Source organism: Protopterus annectens, chromosome 13.part0, assembly GCF_019279795.1.
Source record: "Protopterus annectens isolate FY-2018-M chromosome 13.part0, PAN1.0, whole genome shotgun sequence".
Lineage (NCBI taxonomy): Eukaryota > Metazoa > Chordata > Ceratodontiformes > Protopteridae > Protopterus > Protopterus annectens.
In genome coordinates this window covers 513,644,202-513,667,726 of record NC_056747.1, presented here as the reverse complement: position 1 = coordinate 513,667,726, position 23,525 = coordinate 513,644,202, and the positions used below count along the sequence as shown (strand labels likewise).

The 23,525-nt window shown below is 43.0% G+C and overlaps 1 protein-coding gene across 1 annotated transcript in view; it reads right to left on the bottom strand.

Moving 5' to 3' along the window:
• BUD23 (BUD23 rRNA methyltransferase and ribosome maturation factor) overlaps window positions 1-23,525 on the bottom strand; it is a 566,502-nt gene that overhangs the window by 85,279 nt on the left and 457,698 nt on the right. Inside the window, exon 10 of the mRNA XM_044054140.1 lies at window positions 17,642-17,703. Within this exon, the coding sequence (XP_043910075.1) occupies window positions 17,642-17,703 (62 nt within the window). The remainder of the gene's footprint in view (window positions 1-17,641; window positions 17,704-23,525) is intronic.

Here is a 23,525-nt window from a genome sequence, read left to right as displayed (position 1 = left end):
ATCAGCTGCAATCTCGGATCAGAGGTCAGATCCAAGACCCATCCGTGATGAATAATGACACGGACAGCATGACATCCTCTGGATATTATTTTTTGCACCAAAGAATCTTTTGTTATAAAAGTCCAGGCATCTGGGTACAAATTTAAGCACCCTACGAATGCTTCCAGAGATCAGCAGTCAGGTAACCTTTCAGGAGTGCTGAAAGGTTCTATTAGGAAAGTAATCCTGAAAACCCTAGTTTTGTGAGCCCCCTCTGCTGCAAGGATGGTATCTTCCATTTGAAATCCCTCTGCCTCTGAAGGAGTTGTCCCAGCTTGAGTCCTTGAAAGATCTCTGGAATTTACAGAACCACATTTTCTTACACCCTCTGATTCCAGAAAAAAGGATCGTTGAGGGGCAGGAAAGGGAATCCCTATAGCAGACAGGGTCTTTCCTTTCTGTTCAATGTGGGAGAGTATTTCTTTAACAGAAGGACCAAACAAGGACATTCCATCAAAAAAGCAGTGAAACTGAACTGGAGGGTGGTACCCTTTGCAGCATGGGATATCAACTTCATGGATGCAGTGGAAATGTATAACAGACTGGCCAGTTTTGAAAAGCTACTTGGTCAAATCCCTGTGCAATATTGTAAACTTGAGTCAAATTAAGGAACCTAAAGGCAAAGGTGGCTGAAGCAAATGCGCACTTTCCAAATCTGTCCAATACCCTTGATTCTCGATTAGGAGGAGGCTAGAGAAAGAAGCTCTACTGGGCTAGCTCCTTTTTCTTGGCTGCCACCACAAATACAGCATAAAAAGGGATTCATTTGCTCCAGTGGGGGCTGTCTTTTAGTGGTGCCAAAATCTATGCCCTACGACAGTCTAGGGTGATAAGTGCATCAGCTGGGGACTCACCCAAGATGTAGATGGGCCAGATGGGCCAGAAGCAAAAGCTTCCAGAAACACAGACTCCTCTGGGGAAGAATTATCTGAGGACCAACCACCTTTCTGCTTAAGGATCTCCAAAATGTCTCCAAACAAGACATCATCAGGTGGTGATCCAGGAGACCCTTCCCCTTTGTTGAAGTCAGTATCCTCAGTGAGAGATTCCATAATGGAATCTATGTGCCTTCTTTTGCACATTCTCTTACACTGAACCGCCTCATCAAGACATTTCAGGGAGGTGTCCGAAGAGAGAGGGAAAATTCCTTCAAGGCAACTGTCTGGATGTTAGATGGTACTGGCCATCCCTGTGGAATAGGTTTGATGGGATCAGAGCACAGACCTTTGGATCCTACATCCATTCTCTCAGCAGAAGAGTGAGGGTGCATCTCCTGGACAACAGAAAACCTCTCCATTACCTCGAAGGCAGATGGGCTGGGAGAAGCTCTAGCTGATCACCTCAGAGCTGAAACTTCCAAAGCAGATAACCGTTTCCTACAAGGACTGCTTGATGCATCAGTGATAAAGAAGATCACAGACAAAACAGCAGAGGTAAGAACCTTAAAAGTGACCAAGACTCCATCAAAACAATGCCCAAGTAGACAGGCAATAATCTGTCTATGCAAATCTAAAGTATGTAGACAGGAAGAGTTTCAAAGCCCAAACAGAAAATCTCTTTCATTTTGCTTTGTACATAGCTGTGGCAAGTTTTCTGGTAGCATATAAAACCTCTAAGGCATCATTCAGAAAAAAAGAAAAAGAACTGCAAATATCTGGCTCTCAGATGAAAGAAGGTCTTGCTCCAAAGAACAGCAGCCCCAGTCCCAGACTATACAGCTCAAAGGAATAAAGTTCTGCTCGAGACCAACACACATTGGACTAGGGGCTTGAGCACTAGAGAAAAAGGGGCAGAATAGGAGGGAGCATCCACTACCCAAGGGGAAAGATGCAGCTCTAGTTTGCTGCTTGGGTAGCATGTAACGAGCAAAATGTGTGCTACAGCCACTGAACCCTGAGCTGGCAAGTATGTGCTGCTGAGTAATGCAGAAGCACTTTGTAATTCTAGGGATGACAATTATGATTAGGTGTGCAACCCTCCTCCCCCCGATCTAGAAGGTACTGTGGATCTTCAGAGAACCACCAACACAATTAGGCACTCAGGGGTGGGGGCAGGGTATGCCAGACTTGCTGACTGACCCATGCCTTTCTCCTGCCTCTCACTGCCACAGGCCTCCATTCCATACTTGTAGTCCCATGTGAGCTTGGATAATAGACAGCTTGGTGTGGCCACCCTGTATATCCAGATGATGTCTTCCAGGAGGAGGAAAGAGTGGGCCAATCGGGAACCAGTAGCAGGGCCACTGGGTCAGCTGAAAAGCTAATGACATGAAGGCCAACTCCCTCCTCTCCTACTTCTTCAGAACATTGCCAGAAGAAAAAGATTAAGCAGGAAATGCATAAATAAGGTGTGTGTGTGTGTGTGTGTGTGTGTGTGTGTGTGTGTGTGTGTGTGTGTGTGTGCGTGCGTGTAGGGTTACTCAGGTGTTCACGGTGGAGTGAGGTTGTACATGTAAACATTCCTTCTCAATTCCCACAGAATATATACAAGTCAACACCTCTGTCTTGCTGCAATCAGCTGAAGAGGTGAATGTATCACCTTATGTGAAAAGAAACTTCTCATCACCCCAGGAACATTGTAATTACTCTGAATGTTGCTTGTCCTTAGCCTGAGATCCAAATAAGAAAATACAGTAACTCACAGTATTCGGCACTACTCTTGTTTGTAGCCAGCCATCAGAAAGATCTGATACCAAGTGACTTGCTTCCTGATGTAGGCAGATTCCTAATGGAGAAATAAGACCTCTGATTTGCTCTGTTAGATACCAAAATGCTGACTGGCCATCTGTACAAACATTTGCAGTCTGAAACTCCAACACAGCAGCCGCGTTTAAGACTGGCAGGAAGACTCACCTTATATGTGTAAAGTACAGTTGTGTGGGAACTTACCAAAACAGCTGATGTCCTACTTTTCACTGTTGCTGTAGTTCATACAAATGGGACATTCTAAAGAGCTTCAAACACCCAAAGACCCACTACCTTGATACTAACCCATCCCATATCTAGTAAATTAAGATATAATACTGTCATACTCTAGGTATTACTGGCTAGGCTTTAAAGGCTCTTGTAATATTACCCCGATAATCACCCATGAACCTATAGAGGACAGCTATATGTCCAGCTAGCATACCAAATCCTTAGGCCCTTCCAGGCACCATACATCAAACACATATCCTACCATCCAGAACGCAAGGTACAAAGTGATGTAAGGATGCCTAATCTTCAGAAGTGAATTGCCCCAGGAGAACTAGAGCAACTCAAGATGAACAGAAAATAAAGGGCATGTGCATCCCTAACAGGGAGAAAGGACCTCTCAGCTAGATGGTAAGAAAACAAGATACCAAGAAGGGGAAACAGTAAAAAGTAGGACATCTACTGTTGCCGTAAGTTCTTAGACAACTGTACCATTGTCCATCATTTTTGCAGTATTCCTTACAAAAATGGAGAGCACAAAAGCCATTGTAAAGGAAGGATGAAGCAACTGATGAACCCTCTTAGAAACCATGAAGGATGGCCCTGGTAAAACCAGCTCTGTCCCTGGACACTTAAACCAACTTGTGGTGTTTAGTAAAGGTATGTACAAAAGACCAAGTAGCAGCTTCTAAAATGGATACAGCATCCAAAACATTGGAAAAAGAAAGCATCAGAAGAGGCACCCACTCTGGTAAAATGAGCATGAGCAGAAGAAAAACACCTGCTTACCATGAAGAGAATAACAAAAAGAAATGGCCTTAGAAATCCACGAGGAGATAGTATGCTTAGACACAGCCAAACCTAACTTCTGGGTTTGAAAGGAAACTGATAACTGTTCTGACTTTCTAACATCTTTAGTTTTATACAGGAAATACTTGAGCTGTCTATACAAATCTAATGTATGTAGAATTCTTGCACCAAAAGTCTGATGTGAAGGAAAAAAGGAACGTGAATGGACTAATTTAAGGACAAGTCCTTGACCATCTTGGGCATAAAAAGGACTGGTGTGAAGAGAAACTATCTCTGTGAAAAGCCAAACTGCCATGAGGGCCTGTAGTTCAGTGACGCACTTGGCAGAAGAGCCACCAACAAAACAGTCTTCCAAGTAAAGAATTGCAAAGTAGAGGAGGCTGCAGGTTCATAAGGAGGCTGAATCAATTTTTTTCAAACAAAATTAAGGTTCCAAGGAGATGGAATGGGTTCTCTCGTGAGCTTACTTAACCACAAACCTTGGGAAAAAAGGCAAATCCAAGGGCATGCAAGCAGAAATGGCTGCCAAATGAGCTTTAATAAATGAATATGCCAGTCCACAATTAAGCAACTCACACAAATAAAGTGTGTAAATGCTTACTATTAACAACAGATGTCCTTCCCTTCACTGTTGCAGCATTCTTTACAAAAGGGATCTCCTGCCAAGGGTAATCCAACATCCATGGTATACCATTTGTGAAGGTCTGCCCTGGATCTGCTCAGCTGTCTGCCACAAGACTGTATTCGGAGGGAATGTAAACTGCCTGAAGGATCAGATAATGGCAGACTGCACATTTACAAACAAGAGGTAGTCTGCAAAGAAGGTACAACCTTTGTTCCCTCGTGTTTATGTACAACATGATAGTGGTGTTGTCTACGTAACACAGAGAGAATACAAGGCTTGAAAATCCAAAACAGAGCCCTCATTTCTTTGATGTTGATATGGTCTTCATTTATTGAACAGACCACATTGCCTGGACCCTAACGTTGTTGGAAAAAGCTTCCCTATCCCAGATACGAAGCATTTGTACAAAATTCCTATGTGGCAGAAAAAGCTTGAAAAGGTAGGCCTGGATTCAGAGATGTGCGATGAATCCACTACATAAATTCTTATTTGAGACAAGGCAAGAGAGGGATGGGAAACTAGGATAACAATGTTTATGCCAGGTTGTCTTTAAACATCAATGAAACTTCCTTATATACAGTCTGGTGAAAGGAACTATAGGAATGATGGAAGCCATGTACCCCATAGCAACTCTTCAGCAGACACCACCTGTAAAGGAAGAACAGAATGGAAGAAAGCTGTCAAGAAGGTGAGCTTCAGAGGAAGAAAAGCCATCACAGGCAAGGTTCGAATCTTGCATCACGGGAAAACTTTATCCTGCAAAAGGGTCAGAACAGATTTTTTTTTTATATTGAGGGTGAACCCCACACTTCGCAGCAGAAACATGTTAAAGTCAATACTCTGAGGAAGCTGCTTGAATGAGGTCATTCAGACAGGGAAAAATCTGGATACCATGGAGTCTGCAGTAAGTTATAAAAGTACAGTTTTGTACCTACCATAAATGTAGATGTCCGAGAGGTATGCATCTGCAGTCCTAACATATGGGTTGTCCTGCCTCAGGCAGCCCTTGATCGGCTTGATTCCAAAGTCTGGGTCTGGCCTCGGCTGATGTCGCACTTCACCCGGCGTCATAGCTGCTGTGAATTGGGTATAAAGGCATTAGCGGCGCCATTTCCTCAGTGTTTCTTGCCCCAGATGCCAGGTGCCCTCTAGGAAGGCTAAATTTGGATAAATGCAAAAGATTCCAAATAGCAGAGAGCAAACAATATAAGCATGTATGTACATATATACAAACAAATACACCATAATAGATTCCCCCAGCTAGCTACAAGAAGGGCAAATACCCTAGGAGTACCACAGAGGGGAAGGAGGGTGGGTAATCCTGACTGCAGATGCATACCTCTCGGACATCTACATTTATGGTAGGTACAAAACTGTACTATGTCCTTCAAGGATGCATCTGCAGTCCTAACATATGGGTAGAATACCATAGCCAAACTGGGGGAGGAGGCACTAAGATGATTATGGTGTAGTTAAGATCCCTTGCAAAACAGCAGTTGCAAAACCTGCTTGGGATCTGGAGTATAAAGGTAGATTATAATGCTTGGCAAATGTATGCAGAGCTCCAAGTAGCAGCTTCTAAAATGTCTTTGGTAGCCACTCCTCATAGGAAAGCTGTAGTAGTGGCTGTAGCCCTTGTGGAGTGAGGTCTGATGTTTTCTGGGTTGCCTTTCCATGAAAAGAGTAACAAAATCTAATGCAATTTCCTATCCATTTTGAGATTGTCTGTTTTGAAATTGCTTTTCCTTCCATTCCTGTTGCATATGCTACCAGAAGCTGGTCAGTTTTTCTGTTGGTCTTGGTTCTGTCCAGATAGTAGCGCAATTGCCTGTGCACATCCAAGGTATGTAGTAATCTTTCCCCCCTGTTCTGTGGGTTGGGGAAGAATGCTGGTAGGTGGATTGCTTGGTTCAATGATACCCTGGAGACCACTTTTGGCATAAAAGTAGGGTTGGTTCTCAAAGACACTCTATCCTGATGGAAGATAAGGAAGGGCTGCACTGCCATTAATGCCTGTAATTCAGAAACCCTTCTTGCTGAAGTGATTGCAAGCAGGAAAGCAGTTTTCCAAGATAAGAACTGTAATTCTGCTGTTGCTGCTGGCTCGAAAGGGGAAGTGTTAACTTTTCCAGCACAAAGTTAAGGTCCCATGTAGGCAAAGGTGGCTTCCTTGGAGGCTTTACATTTTTAATTCCTCTCAGAAACTGCCTGAGTAGAGGATGAGAGAAGACTGGCGGATCCATGTTGTATTCTGCTGAAATTGCTGATGCATGAATCTTAATGGAGGAGTAAGACAGGCCATTGTGGAAAAGTTCTGCTAAGTATTCCAGGATGTTAGCTATGTTTGCTAATGATACATTTTCTCCTTTTGCTACACTCCAAATGAGGTATCTTTTCCATTTGGCTGAATAAGTCTTCCTTGTGGAGGGTCTGCGAGCCTCCAGGATAATGTCCTTAACCCTCTGAGATAAATCTGGGTTATTTTGGTTTATGTAATGTTCCAGGCAGCTAGCTGCAGTGTGTTCAAGTTTGGATGTAGGATCTTGTAGTTGTTCTGTGTTAGCAGTAAAGGAACTAGAGGTAGAGGTCATGCGTGTGTCCGAGACATACTCCTCAGTAGCGGGTACCAATGCTGCCTCGGCCAGTCTGGAGCTATCAGGATGATCCTTGGGTGATCTTCTTTGATCTTCAGTAGCACTTTGTGCATCAAAGGAAGAGGTGGGAATGCATACGCTGTCAGGTTTTCCCAACTGAAGGATAGGGAATCCACCTTCCAAGCAAGAGGGTGGTATGTCCTTGTGCAGAATTTCCTCAATTGGTGGTTGTGTGGGGATGCGAACAGGTCTATTTCTGGTAGTCCCCATTTCTTTGTAATGGTTTTGAAGAGGTCTGGATGCAGCATCCATTCGTGGGCATCCGTGGTAGTTCTGCTTAAGGTGTCTGCTAGTATATTTTCTTTTCCTGGCACAAATTTCGCCTGGAGTTGAATGTTGAGGTTCAGGGCCACATTCCACAGGTCCATTGCCATCCGGCATAGAGGATATGAGTGTGTTCCTCCCTGTTTGTTGATATACCACATGACTGTGGTGTTGTCCGTCCTTATCAGCAAATGACCCTGTTGAAGAAAAGGTCTGAATGTCTGTAGTGCCTGTTTCACTGCCAGCATCTCTTTTAGATTTATGTGACGGTTCAGCTGGTCTTGTGTCCATAGGCCTTGTATACACTTGTCCACCATGTGTGCCCCCCAGCCTTAGTCTGAGGCGTCCGTGGTGATAGTCTGGCTTGGGTGAGGTTTGTGGAAAGGCAGTCCTCTGTTCATCTGACAGGCCTGAGCCCACCACAGGAATTCTTGTTTCAGGCATGGGATTATTGGAATCTGGGCTTCTAGACTGTGCTTGTGTTGAGACCATACATTCCTTAGGTACCATTGCAACTTCCTCATATGCAGTCTGGCATGTGGTATCGTTATTATGCAGGATGCCATGTAACCCAGGGCTTGCAGGACTTTCCTTGCTGTAAGCTGGTTCTGTGTTGTTAATGCCATGAAATAGAGTGGTAGTTGCTTTTGCTTGTCTGCTGTGAGAAATGCCATCTGATTTGATGTGTCCAGTTCTGCACCCAAGAATGTTATCCTTTGGGATGGTACCAGCCTTGACTTTTTCATGTTGACTGTGTATCCCAGGGCTTGCAGTAGTTGTATAACCTTTTCCAAATCTTTTGTTAATTTGGTCTTGTTGTCCGCTTGTATTAGGCAGTCGTCCAGGTATGGGTAAATCTGAATTCCCTGAAGCCTGCAATGAGCAATTACTGATGCCAGGCATTTTGTGAATACTCTGGGCGCAGTAGATAAGCCAAAGGGCAATGCTGAGAATTGATAATGCTCTGATCCTGCAAGAAATCTGAGGCATCTTCTGCAATCTGGTCGTATAGGGACGTGCAGGTATGCCTCCTTGAGATCTAGAGTCACCAGCCAAGACTCCTTGCCCAGCATGGGAAGAAGTTGCTGTAGGGTCAGCATTTTGAATTTTGGAACAATGAGATATGTGTTCAGAGCGGACAGGTCGAGACTAGGCCTCCATTGGTTTTCTTTTCTTGGTACCAGGAAAAGTCTGGAGTAAAATCCTTGCCCTTGTTCCATGTGAGGTACCTTTTCTATAGCTCTCATCCTTAGTAGGTGGTTGATTTGTTCTAGGCGTTTGTTTTTGGTTTGGTGGTAGGTTTGGCATTCCTCTCTTTTTGGTAGTGTGGGAAGTGAAACCTGTAGCCTTTGTCTGTGTCTGTAAAATCCATTTGTCTCCTGTAATGTAATGCCAGTTTACGGAAAATAAGGCTAGCTTTCCGCCTAAGGGTGCTTCCAGTTGTTTCCTGGTAGGCGGTATCAGAGCCAAGTCATTGTGTCTGTCCTGTGGAAGTGGTCGTAGCTGGATCTGTGGCAGTACTTCTCTGGTTGTTAGGCTGCCACTGGCGTCCCCTGTAGGCACCTCTGGATTGACCTCTGCCTCTTGGGCGCCTATTTCTGCCTCTCTGTGCTCTGGAGGTGTCTGGAAAGGACCAATTCTTCGAAGGCCAATTTCTACTAAACCTTGGAGGCTGGACCTGTAAGAAATCCTTGACTGTTTGGACAGATTTTGCTTTTTCTTCCACCTTCTTTAGCACTTGCTGTGCAGGGGAACCAAACAAACTTTGTTTCTCCATGGGAGCATCTAGGAGTTTTGACTTTACATGGTCTGGTAAGGATTGTTCTTTTAACCATGCATGCCTTCTAATCACTGTTCCAGTCATAGCTGATCTAAAGGAAGCCTCCAGTGCATCATAGCCGCATTTTAAGGAATGATTACTGACCTGCTGAGTGTTATGTACCAAATCCTGAAGGGACTTACTGTCTATAGGTTCAGGAGAGGACAGTTTTTTATTTAGCTGGTCTAACAAAAATTCCCGATACTGAATCATGTGGAATTGACCGTTTAAGGCCCTAGCCGAAAGAGTAGCAGAAGTATAAACTTTTTTACCCCATCTCTCTAATGCTCTAGATTCTCTTTCAGAGGGGAGGGGGTTTCTGGCAGAGGTAGCTGCTACAGCTTTGGGGCCCTGTGAAATGGTTTCAGGATCTGCAATAGGAGCCTTCTACAAGTGAAAGTGAGTGTCCGGGACCCTGTAATATCTATCGGGCTTGGCAGGGGCCGGGGGAAGAGAGTCAGGGGCTGTACAAGCATCATTATATGCATCATCAACAACTGTTAGTACTGTAGGAATGGCTAAAGGCCTATGCTGTGGTAAACGTAAAAAGGTCCTTAGCCTTTTCCTTGAATCTGAAAAATCCTGGCCCTGCCATTGAAAATGCTCTCTCATAGCATGTAAAGTTTCCCCAAAAGAAAATTCCTCAGGAGGAGAGGCAGAAGGAATGGAGTCTTCTGCATCAGAATCCTCATAAGGGGAATATGGGCCTTCTGGAGGTTCTGAGTTTTCTGAATCATCCGAGGAATAGTCTGTAGAAACTGAATCGGGGGGCTCTGCTCTAGGCCTCTTCTCTGGAGGGGGTTGAGAGGCCCTGTCAGGGTGAGGTTGGGATCCCCTGATCAAAGAAATGAGATCCTCAGCCAGGCTGAGCATTTGGGAACTAGAGGTAGGCCTGTGTGAGGGGGTTTTAGCAGGCAAGGCCTTAGAAGATTTAGCTGCTTTAGCCCTAGAAAAAGCCTTGACAGACATAGATGCAGGGGGCCTAGCAGCTCCACGTGCAGGAGTAGATATGTCTAAAGGAATAGTATCTGATAAATCCTGGGTACCTGCAACAGCAGTGGAAATTTCAGTAGCAGATTCAGCCATGCTGTGTGAGGCCTCGGCTATAGGAGGCATGCTTTCGGCTGAAGGAAGAACCGTGGACTCTGTTTCAGCCGAAACCGAGACACTCATGGTTGGCTTAACCGTGGTTTCGGCGAAACCGCGGACCGCAGTGTCGGTCCTTTTCCTTACGCTTTTAACTAATTGTGAAGTCGGGTCTCAGGCGGCATTTTGTAAGCAAAAGCTGGACCAAAAACTCCTCTGCAAACTCCGACCGGCGTCTAAGTGTCCGTCGGTTGAAGGAAGCACAGGCTAGACAAGCTGCTACGTCATGGTCTGGGCCTAAGCAAGGAAGGCAGTAAGAGTGAAATCCTTATGAGGTATTTGTTTCCCACAAGTTAAACAGTTATTTACTTTTTCTGACATCGGCTGAGGCAGAAAGAGTCCCCAAAGTACTTAGCTTTTAGAAGTCTTCGGTAGTAGTAATCTCTGGATCTGACCGACCGGCACTTGCGAACAGCTTCTGCTTGGGCACCAGCGGCAAGAAAGACTGAGGAAAATGGCGTCGGCTGATGCCTTTATACCCAATTCACAGCAGCTATGACGTCGGGTGAAGTGCGACATCAGCCGAGGCCAGACCCAGACTTTGGAATCTGGCCGACCGAAGGGCTGCCTGAGGCAGGACAACCCATATGTTAGGACTGCAGATGCATCCTTGAAGGACATCAGAGCCAAGCATTTGGTAAAGACTATTGGAGCTGTAGAAAGCCAAAAGGCAAAACAGAAAACTGATAATGTGAGGAACAAAGAACTGCAATAACTTCTTGAAGAGAGGGTGATAGGAATGTGAAGATATGCATCCTTCAGGTCCAGTAAGACCAGACAGGCCTGAGGAAGATGGACGAAGAACAGGGGCTGCAGAGAACATTTTCAAAGAGGGGACCCCCAGAAAAGTGTTGAGAAAGTTGAAATACAGAATGGGCCTCCAACTGCCCTCCTTTCCTGGGAGCCAGAAACATCCTATGATAAGACCCTGTGCCCATGTGGAAGGAACAGACAGAATAGTTCCACGAGCCAAAAGGTCCTGAAGAATTGGTGGAAAATGAGGAAGCTAGCAAAGTGTGGGATGAAAAATCCATGAAAAGAGTGAAAGGGATTTCCAAACCATGAAGTAAAGTTTTGTATTATGGAAAGGACTCAGTAATCCGTGGTAGTCTGCTGCCAGACGGAGGATGACAGAGTTAACAGGAGCAAAGAGGAATCTGGCTGAGGGGCAGGGAAGAATAAATGTCCATCAGAAGCAGATTTGTCGGAAAACAGGACTTCTGACCCGTAGAATCCAGAGTGGGTTTGTCGGAAACACCCTTTAGGAAGATTTGCACCTTAAGGTAGGCTTTTATTGCCTACATACAAAGGATGACTTAGATGGATACTTCCTTTAAAACCCAAGGTTAAAGGACAGAAAAATCTGAGACCCTGAATAACTTTCTCTTTAGCTTATAATGTTTTAAAAAGCTCAGGAGTCACAGAACCAAACAGATTCTGGGAGCCCAAGGGAGAATACAACAAACTGGCTTTTATATCATCAGAAGAGACTGTAAACTAAGCCATGAATACCTCTGTAAAACACAGCCTGATGCAGCAGCCCCAGAAGGTATATCAGCAGCATCATAACTGCAGTTGATAGATGAGTTGATAGATAGTTGTGGTGAGTCAATCTAAGAAGCAGAACTCAACAAAGAAATAGCAGAAGTCTTAACTTACCTACTAAAACTGAGTTCCACAGTTTGGCAATGTAGAGTAGAGACAGTAATCATCATGATTTTTAGCGTACCGAGTGAATAAAAAGCGTTGCTCCAATTTAGAGAATTATACATTAGTGAAAAATGATGAGGTATATAGATGAGGTAGACGAAAAAGTAAACAGATGTGTGTCAGTCTTGAGTGCAGATTCTATTAGGAAAGGTTTTACTTTATAAACAACTCCTAGTTAAATTTTTTTTTTTTTTTTTTTTTTTTTTTTTTTAACTGCATGGTGTGATGTGCGGATCGAATCATTATCTTTGATCTATTATAATTCTGAAAAGTTTTACATTTTGTGCTAGGATAATTCGAATATTATCAGTAATATTAAGTCACAATGGTTTGATTATTGGGTTGGAGCATGCCTCTCAACTGTACAGATTTTCTCAGAATGTCTAGATTTTTGCCTCATATTTGGTCTGTTTTTCATAAAATTGTGTTTTTCTGGCAAATTAGTGGCAAATCATTGAAGACTGAAGTTATTAAATAATGAGACATTTGAATTTCAGACTTCATACCCTTCAGAAAATCCATGTTAATGCAAAACCTACTATTCATTCAGCTTTCTAAGTTTGTAAGAGCAATATTTAAAAACTGTCCCTATTTTGGGCCTTTGTTTCTTGCTCCAAGAGGTTGAGAGGTATGGGTTGGAGCGAAAATACCATTAGTTTAATTTTATTTAGATTCAGTAGTAGTTTAGATTGCAAAAATTGCAAACTGTCTAGAACAAAGGAATGATTTAGGTTCCTGTCTGACTGAAGAGGCAGCACATTAGTGCTGAGTCATCTGCATAGTGGATCATAGGGTGGTACTAGGCTATTGGCCTGGAGGCCCTAATAAGCCTAGCCAAGAATTTTGTCCATGTTCCCTCAAAGTCAGCACCTGTTTCCCCTGTCCAACAGGGACACAGGTGGGATCCTAGGGATGTATTTTCTGTTTCCAATGCAGCCATCCAGGTTCCTGTTAAAGAGGGTAGAGAGGAACTCTGGTTGACATGGAAAGGGAGTCTATTCCACAAATGGGGGTGTCTTTGGGACACAAATCTATCCCACCAACAAGTTCTGTTAATGTCACAGACCAAGTTAAGGCCTTGCATGTGGGTTGCATGAGTGCAGTTTGTGTTACAGATATGCAGCAACTCCATCAAAGCTGGGTCTGAGATGGCCTTGTATGCCAGACATAGGGCACCTCTGAGCAGTCTGTATGAGGACTGAGTAATGGGACAGGGCTTTTAGCCCATCTGTATAGGACAGGTGCTTGAGACCCTGGATTCTCCTGGTCAGGAACCTCTGTGGTCTCTCCAACTGCTGCATGTGCTTGGCAAGGTGCATGCCGAAGGGAGCACTGTGCTCAATAATGGGTCTGATAAGGGAGGAGTACAGGGATGTTATGACCTCCTTGTTCTTGGATGAAATACCCTTATTTATGAGGTGGGCCATGTAGAAAGCCTTCCGTACAACTGATACCGTGGTGGTCAAAAGTGAGGTTCCCGTCAACCTGGGTGCCCAAGTCCCTCACGACTTATTGAGTGCTTAGTACATTGTTATTCATGTGATAATTTGTGGGGATGCCATTTTCCCCAAAGGGGATAATGATGAATTTCTTGGTATTTAGCTTGAAGCCATGCTTCTGGCACCAATCATTAGTTTGGTTAAGCCCCTCTTGGAGGATGTTCACATCACTAGGGGAACTTAAGACAGTGCACAGCTTGCAGTCATCTGCAAACTTGGTCAGCCACAGACCACTGGTTTTGGCTTCCACCTCAGAAAAGTATATACCAAACAGTAGAGGCCCCAAGACCGATCCTTGAGGTACACTGCTCGTTATGGGTCTACTACTAGATGTGGCTTCCCCTACTTTGACTAGGTGGGTTCTATCAGTGAGCCAGTTAACTACCATTTGGTAACATGCCTAGCTGGGAGAGTTTATCTATTATGCCCGAATGGAGAATAGTGTCAAAGGCTTTGGCTAGGTCAAGGTAGGCGGTGTGCACAGTCTTTCCCTCGTCCATGGCTTTGGTGACTTGTTTCAAAGAAGTCAACCAAGTTTAACAGGCATAATTTCTCTTTGACAAAACCAAACTGTGTGGGGTCAAGACTTTTCGAGGTTGCCAATGCCCTTGTTTATAAGGTCCATGATAATGCATTCCATGACCTTGCAGATCAGGCTAGTTAGGCTGAAGGGTCTATAACTGCCTGGGTCAGTGGACACTCACCTTTGTGTACAGGGATGACAGTGCCTGTCCTCCAGTCAGCTGGGATGAATCCAGTGCTCGGGCTTTGGTTGAATAGGGTGTCTATATCTAATGAAGCTGACGGCTCATGCCCGAGTTCATGTAGGATACAGCCAGGGATGTTATCGGGTCCCATGGAGACTATTTTTTTTGCCTATGAGAGGGCATTAAGGACCTGCTACCTGGTGATGTCTTAGTTTACTGATGGGGAGACAGGGGGTGAAGTTTTCAATTAACTTGTCTACCAGCAGGTTGGCTACATCTGTGGCATTTATGTATGCGATGTTACTGACCACCAGTTCAGAGTAGATTTGGGTGTCACCTTTAAGATTGCGGACATATGAGAAGGTCTTGTGATTGTCCTTAGTGAATGTGGCCAATTTGGACTCAAAGTTAGCCTTAGAGGATTTCACCAGTGACCTTATTTGCTTGTTCAGAAAAAGGAGAGATTGCCTCCAACTTGGCACCTGCTCCTTCTTGGTCCCGGACAGCAATTTTTTTTCCTTTTATTATAGAGTTTGTTTATTGCTGCTGTCCACCAGAGAGGTTTCCTTGAGGAAGATAGATTTGCTGGGCAAGAGATTGCATGCATTTTACTTACTTAACCTTATGGCACATCTGGGAAGCGTAAACACTGTGCTTGGTGGCTGAGGTAACTTTTAAACCAACTGACTATCATTTGTGAGGCCTCGTTTCTTGTGTCTTAAAAGTATGGGATGTCACAGTGCATCAAATGCTTAGGTTGGGTCTAAAAATAGGGTACACAGCCATTTCATCTTGATTTCATCTGCTGAAAATACAGTTTATGAAAGCTAGTAATGTTTCTCTGCTATAGTTTGGTCTATATCCATGCTATGTTGTGGAAAGTAACTTGTTCTGTTAGGTAATTGATCAACTGTATGTGATCGCATTTTTCAAGTAATTTACATAAAAGGGACAAGGTGGTTACAGGTCTGTAGTTTGCTAGTGAAAGTGACTTGCTATCTTTATGTAAAGGAATAATGCAGGATTGTTTCCAGAGTCTGGAGATTAAACCTTTTGGAGAGAAGGATTTAAACATAGATACTGGGTAAGCAGTTGGTTTCTGCAACTATTTGGAATACTCTACTAGTAAGTTATCAGTTGCATGACAAGTTGGTTTAAGTGTTTTTTTTTTTTTTTTTTTTGTGGTGGTAGTAGTTATGGTGAGGAGGTGCTAGTGACAGCATCCATGTCACTTAGATGTGTTGGATGCATGGGTTTATTAAGGGAGTTAACATTTGTGTAATATGAATTAAATCTGCATGTTATATTACCTGTAAAAGGGAAGGCTTGTGATTTTTGACTAGGCTGTATAATCCTGCCTGTTGACCAAAACTATTTCGTATTTTACTGTGGTTTTCTTATAGACTAATAGAGCAAGTTTGTTTAGCCTACAGAAATGCAATCTTAATTAAGTTTCATAAGTTCAGATATTGTTGCAGATTTGTTTACTGTTTTTATTTCTCATTTGTTGACCACCTTAGTCCCACTATGCAGTGGCTTCTTTTCACTGAAGACCCAAGGTGATTTATACTACTAGGGGAAACTATTATGGAACAACAATGAGGATGCTATAAGAAAAACGCTAAATAATGAAAAAAATAGATGTAGATATGTGCCTGTAAATATGTACGTTTTATAAATATGTAAATAATGTGTTTTTTATGCTTTGTAAAATAAAGGATCCCAACTCTTCAGTAGGTGCTGTGGGATTTTTTTTTTTGTTACATACACCTAAGTTACTACCAGCTCAAGCAGATGGGACCCTCGTTTAACATCTCACCTGAAGGATGATCCACTCAGGTGATGAAGGTCATTTTGCCAAGGGTGACCTGGGAGGCTCACCGGTGGCCTCTGCTGCTACCTATCCGGAGGGTGGTGTACCCTTCTCACTGGGAAGTGGGACAGGAGGGCCCTCCAGGGTCACCTGGAGAGTAGTTCAATGGTGGCTCAATACTCTCATTTATGACCTGTACTGCTTAATTATGCTGCTGGTAGAACTGAGCAGCTAGCCAACCCAACCAAGGGGCAGAGTGGGACAGCCCATCCATGCAGTCTGCCACAGAGGTAACTGACTTCAGGGTAGGTTCTACTTTGGGATGACTTGGGCAGGCCATACTCACCCTACTCTATACCTACTGTGATGCCCCTCTCCCTTGTGTGTCACTCTCCATCCCCTTTCTGTAGTACAGTCTGCTTCATCTTCAGCTGTCCACCCTGTGTCGCTCTGAGTTTCCACGGTCTTCCTCTTTTTTTTGTGTCAGTACGGCCCATGTCAATCTGTCTCTGTCTGCATTACACATTTGGGTGCCTGCCCCTGCTGCCATCCTTATACCCTCCTTCCTACCTTGTTAACTTCGTGTTCCTTACATGTCTATCCTATTCAGAAAAATACAGGGCACAAAAATGCCTTTCTTCGCATACCACATTTCCCTTCCCACTGTCCTATTTATTCTTCTGTTTGCTCTTCCCTCTTTCTGACCATCTCGTCACCCCTTTTCCTTACCATTTATAAAATAAAACCAGTTGGCACTCTGCTGCGTGGCCCTTGTATGGGCTCCCAGCTGTACATGTGTAGCAGCTATGCCGCCCTTCAATATGCACACAAAGCTGGTCAGACTATCTGCATGCTGATGTCCTTGGATCATATAATCATGAGTAGCTCGGTCAACTCTCTTGCATTTGACTGTAGTTTTTGTTACTATGTGGCTCTGTTACATGGCACTAATCAAGGCATATCTCCGCTATGTAAGCTCTTATGCACACCTAATTTGTGTCAAGCCATATTATACTATCTTAACAGAACTATTTTACTATATCATTCTCATGTCATGCTTTTTCTTAATGCCCCATACATATTTTGATGTAAAAATTACCTCTTAAAATATTGAGGCACAACAAATGATAATAAAAACTGATTTCATTTTATGCACATTCAAGATACTGCTACTCTTTTTTGCCTCTGAAGCTAGAAGACATTTTGCTGTGATCTACAATAATTCTGTGTAAATTTCATAAGAATAAGTCAAGACGAAACACTGAGTACTAGCAGTAAAATTGCCTTTTGGGAAATGGCAGTAGTAAAGAGGTTGCTGTACAGTTCTCTACAGCATTCAGTACCGTATACACAATCAGAATAAGAAGGGTCATTAGAAATCAGCTTGATCTGTGCTGCTTTGTATAGTAATAACTATGCATTCTAGCAAAATAATCACTACAATTTTTTTTAACAGTCCCCTACTAATTAATAAAAAAAAGAACAAAACCTTTTTGTAAGCAGGTTCTGGTAAATCAGAAAAACAATCAATTCCTGAAATATTTCTAATTTTACAAAAAAGAAAAACGGGTACTTTTCTACTTTACAGAACTCTGCCCTTACATAAACATATTATAAACAACTTTATATGAACACAAACATACCTTTCATTTGCAAAGCGAATCTGGTTGGGTACTTCTCTATCACTGGATTCCGTTCCAAGGCCCTGCAAAGCAACAAATATAAGCAATAATAAAATTACCTTCATGTAATAACACTAATGCAAAATTGTGAGACAAGGCTATCAAGCAGCCTCCACTTTGATGGTAAAACACTAAAAAATGAAGTATTTATGCAACAAGGAATGGAAATAAAATTAAAATGGAAATACATTTCTAATGTTGAACAAATTCAGACTTCAGTGTATTTTCAAGGCCACATACAGCAGCTCAAGTTACACCCCCAGCACCATGTACTTTTTTGTATTTACATCCAAGATCCCTTGCTCTCTCAGTACACATTCACAAATCAACCTCATGAAGAAAGCTGCAAGGTTCTAAGGAGACACTTTCTGTTCTTCTACATCAAGCAGTCAAGTATTGATAGTTAATAGTATCAATTCTTATGGAACTTCTAATTGTGGCCTTAAGTTTAAAGGCACTAGCCATACGTGAAGTCCGCTAACAGTAGAGCATTTGGAGAGGCAAACACAAGACAGACATAAATGGCTCAACTGTACTGCTGGGCTATGCTTATTACAAGTTCAGCACAATAACAGCAATGAAAGAGACATCCATAGTGGCTGCCTAAATTCCTCCACAGCACTTCTTCCAGTGCTAGAGTTCCCCACTTAGTCTTTGATCTATGCATGCTCTCTCCATTTGTAATGATACATCGAACTTAGGCTCAACCATTCACAGCTGATTAAAACTGATTTTGCTGCAAAGTATTACCACATTATTAATTTTTACAACCATTATTGTTTATATAAGCATAAAAAAGAATGGAGTAAAAGAGAGAAACAAAATGGGAGAAGGGAATGCATTTCACGCATCTGCAGCTTCTTCACAAAGTGCACTAAAACAAAAATGCAAGTCTTCTCTATATGGTACCCAGAAGCTTTCACTCTGTCACTACCAAATTCCCCATTGCACAGTGCTTACCATGCTGCCTCCTTCCTTCACTATGTTAGGGAACTAAAAGATAAAGAACACAATGACACAGTAATCTTCACAACAATACACTACTATGCTGGATGAGTGAAGACCTGTATTAGAGTCCCAGATTGCTAGATGGTGTTTGGTCCATCATGCCTGATTACATATTGCAGCTGACACATCCATCACCACTCTAACTACTACCTGTTCAAACTCGTTACTTTCTCTTACTGGTTATACAAAGCCATTATAGTTTTATATTCTGAGATTTAATATGCCAATTTTATCCTCACCTTCCACATATTTTTTTTATTACATTCGACCCTTCCTACCTTGACCCCTTATGATTTAAGTCCAGGTTACACCCTCGTCCATTCTCTCAAAACATACATTTTAAACTTACTATGCCTGTATTCGTAATTAAACTTCTGCTTCTTTTCACCATTTTAGTTATCCTTTGTAGCCCAACTCCTACCCTCTAGCAAGACTTCTATAGTGGGTTATATGGACCCATTACATCTGTACATTTCCTGAACTGATCATCCATTTTTTTTCTCATCTTCCCCATATACTCTATTTATATTCTACCCTTTCAACCAGACTCCTTGTGATATGCTAAGTCCAGATTTCATTCCCCATACATTCTTTCAAAATACATTTTAAACTTGCTCTTTATTCATAATTAAACGTCTTTCTTTCCACCATTTTAGCTACCCCCCTTTGAACAATTTTAAAGATTCTCATTTTTTAAGATATGGTTTCAAAATCTCAAAGTATTAATACAAGTTAGGGGTCAACAAGGCTTCATACAGAAGCTGTGACAGCCTCCTCCATTCTCGTGCTGCATACCTGCAACTAGATTTTAGAAAGTTCTCTGCTTCAGTTAGCAGCAGTTTTATGTTGTCTGGCAAGATTTCATCCAAGGCTTCCATCAACAGCAGATGCTTCACCTCATCTGTCTATAGTTTACAAAACTATTCTACAGTCTCACATGGGAAACAGTCTTGTAAATATTCACATTAAACTTCAGCTGCCACTCTTCGATTCTTCTAGCCTCCTTATACACAAGACTTCACCCGCAGAACCCATTACCCCAAGCTTGAGTCATATGTAAATTAATCTTACTAACTACTCTGCTGTATCAGAAAATATAAATGCTTTCTCCAGTTACTTGTTTTACCCAATTCAAGGTCACAGGGGAACTAAAACCTATCCTGCGCTTGACAGGTGCAAGACAAGAAGTAATCAGACATGGTGCCAGTCTACCAAAGGATGCACACACTGCTAAACAAAATATGAACACCTATGCCTGGAGAAGTCCACAAAGACCATTCTGTCTCGGTCTCTGGCTCCTACCATTTAAATAGCCTATCCTATCATCGTTGTTACTACACCGGAGGTCCTTCAAGCTGGAACTTGGAGTAAACAAGGTGGAAAACAAAATGGTGGTTGTTATACACCTATGGGGGTAGGCAAAACCCCTCACATAAGAAAGATAAGCTCCTTCAAAAATGTCTATAATTCAGTCTACCTAAACTGTGGACTTTTCTCAGTCTCCTCTCCACTTACTAACAGACTTCTAAGGTAATGAATAAAAACATTACTGAATTTAAACAAATATGGGAGCATTAACTGCATACACTAATTTCTGGAAAACGGCCCTTTGCAATGGGAATTCCTGAGGACACACTCTGCAAAATTCTGTCTCTTCTATACATAGTGGTGCTCATATTGCCCATGTGCTCTTATAGTGTGTTTTCACCACAATGAGTAAGGAGGGTTATGCCCGGCTCTGTGCCATCAAGACACAAAATGGGCAGAGGGACATTCGAAGCACAGAACGACTGAGTAAAGTACTCAAAGAGGTCCGACTGAAAGACCAACTGATACAAAAGGTACCAGAGTTATTATTAATTTCTACACTTGTCTTGAGGCTGTGTGACTTCAGAGGCCAATATAAATGTAAAGGGGTGGAGAATGACATGCCTCTCAGTTCACTAAGGGCTGCTAATTTTAAGCAATTTCGTAACCTTTAGATCTAAGTTGAAAGGAAGTCTGCTGTGGGAAACAGCTGGGAAGAGTACCTCCCATGGTGGCAGATGCAGGAGAGACCAAACGGGCAAAACTAAGAAAATGTACTACTACTGTCCAAAAACTGACTCGTAGTGGAAACCCAAGCATCATTACCTGGTTTAGGTATGTGCCAAAAACAAACAGCAGCACTAAAAGACGCAACAATCCTGGTGGAATGGCCTTAGACCATACGGGCCAAAGAAAGTACAGTTGTGTACACCTACCATAAATGTAGATGTTAGAGTGTCTTCACTGTTGCAGTCATGACTGTAGGGTTCTCCCCTGCCAGCAGGCAGCCCTCAGTCGGCCAGAATCCCAAAGTCTGGGTCCGGCGTCGGCTGTTCAACCACGCTCCCTGACATCAGAGCACCAGGAGTACAAAGCTGACAGCCGACGCCATCTTCTCCAGTCTTTCTTGCCCCAGATGTCAGGAGTCCCAAAATGAAAAAGGTCCCATAACCTTTGCAAATACACCTCAGAAGAATGGTGAAAAAAGGAAATACACAAAAGTAAAAATAAGAGGGACAGGAGGGAGGAACCCAGACTGCAACAGTGAAGACACTAACATCTACATTTATGGTAGGTGTACACAACTGTACTATGTTCATCGTGTTTCACTGTTGCAGTCATGACTGTAGGGTAGAATCACAAAGCTGAAAGAAAGGGAGGTGGTCATAAAGAAGAAGGGGCGGCTAAAAGGCCCTGCAAGACTGCAGAGGCAAAGCCTGCCCTAGACTTAGAGTAGAGAGGTAGATTGTAGTGCTTAGAAAAAGTATGCACTGAACTCCAAGTTGCAGCCTCCAAAATATCCTTGGTAGGAACTCCCCTGAGAAAAGCCGCAGAAGTGGCAGCAGCTCTGGTGGAATGAGTCCGAATACTCCCTGGGATTTTGCTTTCCATGGTGAGAATAACAAAATCTGATTCCATGAGCAATCCATTTAGAAATGGTCTGTTTTGAAATGGCTTTACCTTGGGAACTTTAAGCATAAGAAACAAACAATTGCTCTGATTTCCTGACGCCCTTGGTTCTGTCCAGGTAAAAACATAGTTGTCTGTGTACATCCAAGGAATGTAAGATCCTTTCCCCTTTATTTTGAGGAGTGGGGAAAAAGGTAGGCAAGTGGATAGACTGATTTAAGCCACTTTGGAAACCACTTTAGGCATGAAGGTAGGATTAGTCCTCAAAGACACTCTGTCTTGATGAAAAATAATATGAGGCTCCACGGCCATAAGAGCTTGTAACTCAAACTCTCCTGGCAGAGGTTAGGGCTAACAGAATAGCTGTCTTCCAAGATAAAAACTTGATGTCAGAAGAGGCGGCAGGCTCAAAAGGAGGCAAGGTTAGTTTTTCCAAAACATAGTTGAGATCCCAAGCAGGAATGGGAGGAGATCTAGGAGGTCTTAAGTTCTTAGCTCCTCTGAGAAACTGTCTCATGAGCTGGTGGGAAAAGATGGGAGGGTCTGTATTATAATGAGCAGAAATAGCAGAGGCATGAATCTTAATGGAAGAGAGAGAGACCCCCTTATGTAAGAGATCTGTCAAGTAAAGTAAAATTAAAGTAAAGTTAGGAAGAAGAGGATCAGAATCCTGAGCCTGCATCCAGGAACAAAATCTTTTCCATTTTCCTGCATAAGATTTTCTAGTGCTAGGACGTCTGGCTTCTAAAATGACATCCATAACCTGCTTGGGTAGGAAAGAAGAAATCAAAGGCCCTGGATTAACCAGGCCGCCAGGCTGAGAGTTCTGACATGAGAGTGTAGAACCTGACCCTGATGTTGGGACAGAAGGTTCGGAGACTGAGGTAAAACCCAAGGGGGCTCCCGGCATAGATTTTTTAGAGTTAGATACCAAAATTGCAGAGGCCAATTTGGAGCCAGCAAGATTATCATCTTGGGCTTGTCATGTTTTATCTTCAATAAAACCCGTGGAAGAAGAGGAAGAGGTGGAAAGGCATTTCCCGAGAGGTTCCTCCAACTGAATGACAGGGCATCCACTTTCCAATCTTCTCTGTGGAAAGTCCTGGTGCAAAAATTCCATAGCTGATGATTGAGATGGGATGCAAAGAGGTCTATGTGAGGACATCCCCAGACTGCAGTTATCATCCTGAATATTTTGGTGTCCAGCATCCACTCGTGTGGATCTGAAAGGTTTCTGCTCAGACTGTCTGCGAGGAAGTTTTGTTTCCCTGGTAGAAACTGAGCTTGAAGATCCAAATTGGAAGCTAGAGCTGTGTTCCATAGATCCATGGCTAGTCTGCAAAGGGGGTAGGAATGAGATCCCCCTTGCTTATGTACCACATTACTGTGGTGTTGTCTGTCCGTATTAGTAGTTGTTCTGATTGTAAAAGATTCCTGAAGGCCAATAGAGCTTTCTGAATGGATAACATTTCCTTTAAGTTGATATGCAGGTGCTTGTGATCCTTTGTCCAAAGGCCCTGCAGACAATTGCCCTGAAAATGTGCTCCCCAAGCATAATCCGAGGCGTCCATGGTTAGAATCTGAGTGGCCGGAGGCAGACGGAAGGGTTTCCCTTTGATTAGAGCACATGCCCTGGACCACCACAGAAATTCCTTTTGAAGGCAAGGAAGGACGGAGATCAGTATGTCTAAACTGTGGTAATGCTGAGACCATACACTTTTTAGGTACCACTGTATTTTACTCATGTGTAGTCTTGCATACGGTACGAAAAGGATGCAGGAGGCCATGTAACCCAAAGCCTGCAGGAATTTCCTTGCAGATAGTTGAGTTAAAGTTGCCAAGGTTCTGAAAGTTGAAGCCAGCTGTAATTGTTTTTCGGATGTCAGAAATGCCATCTGGG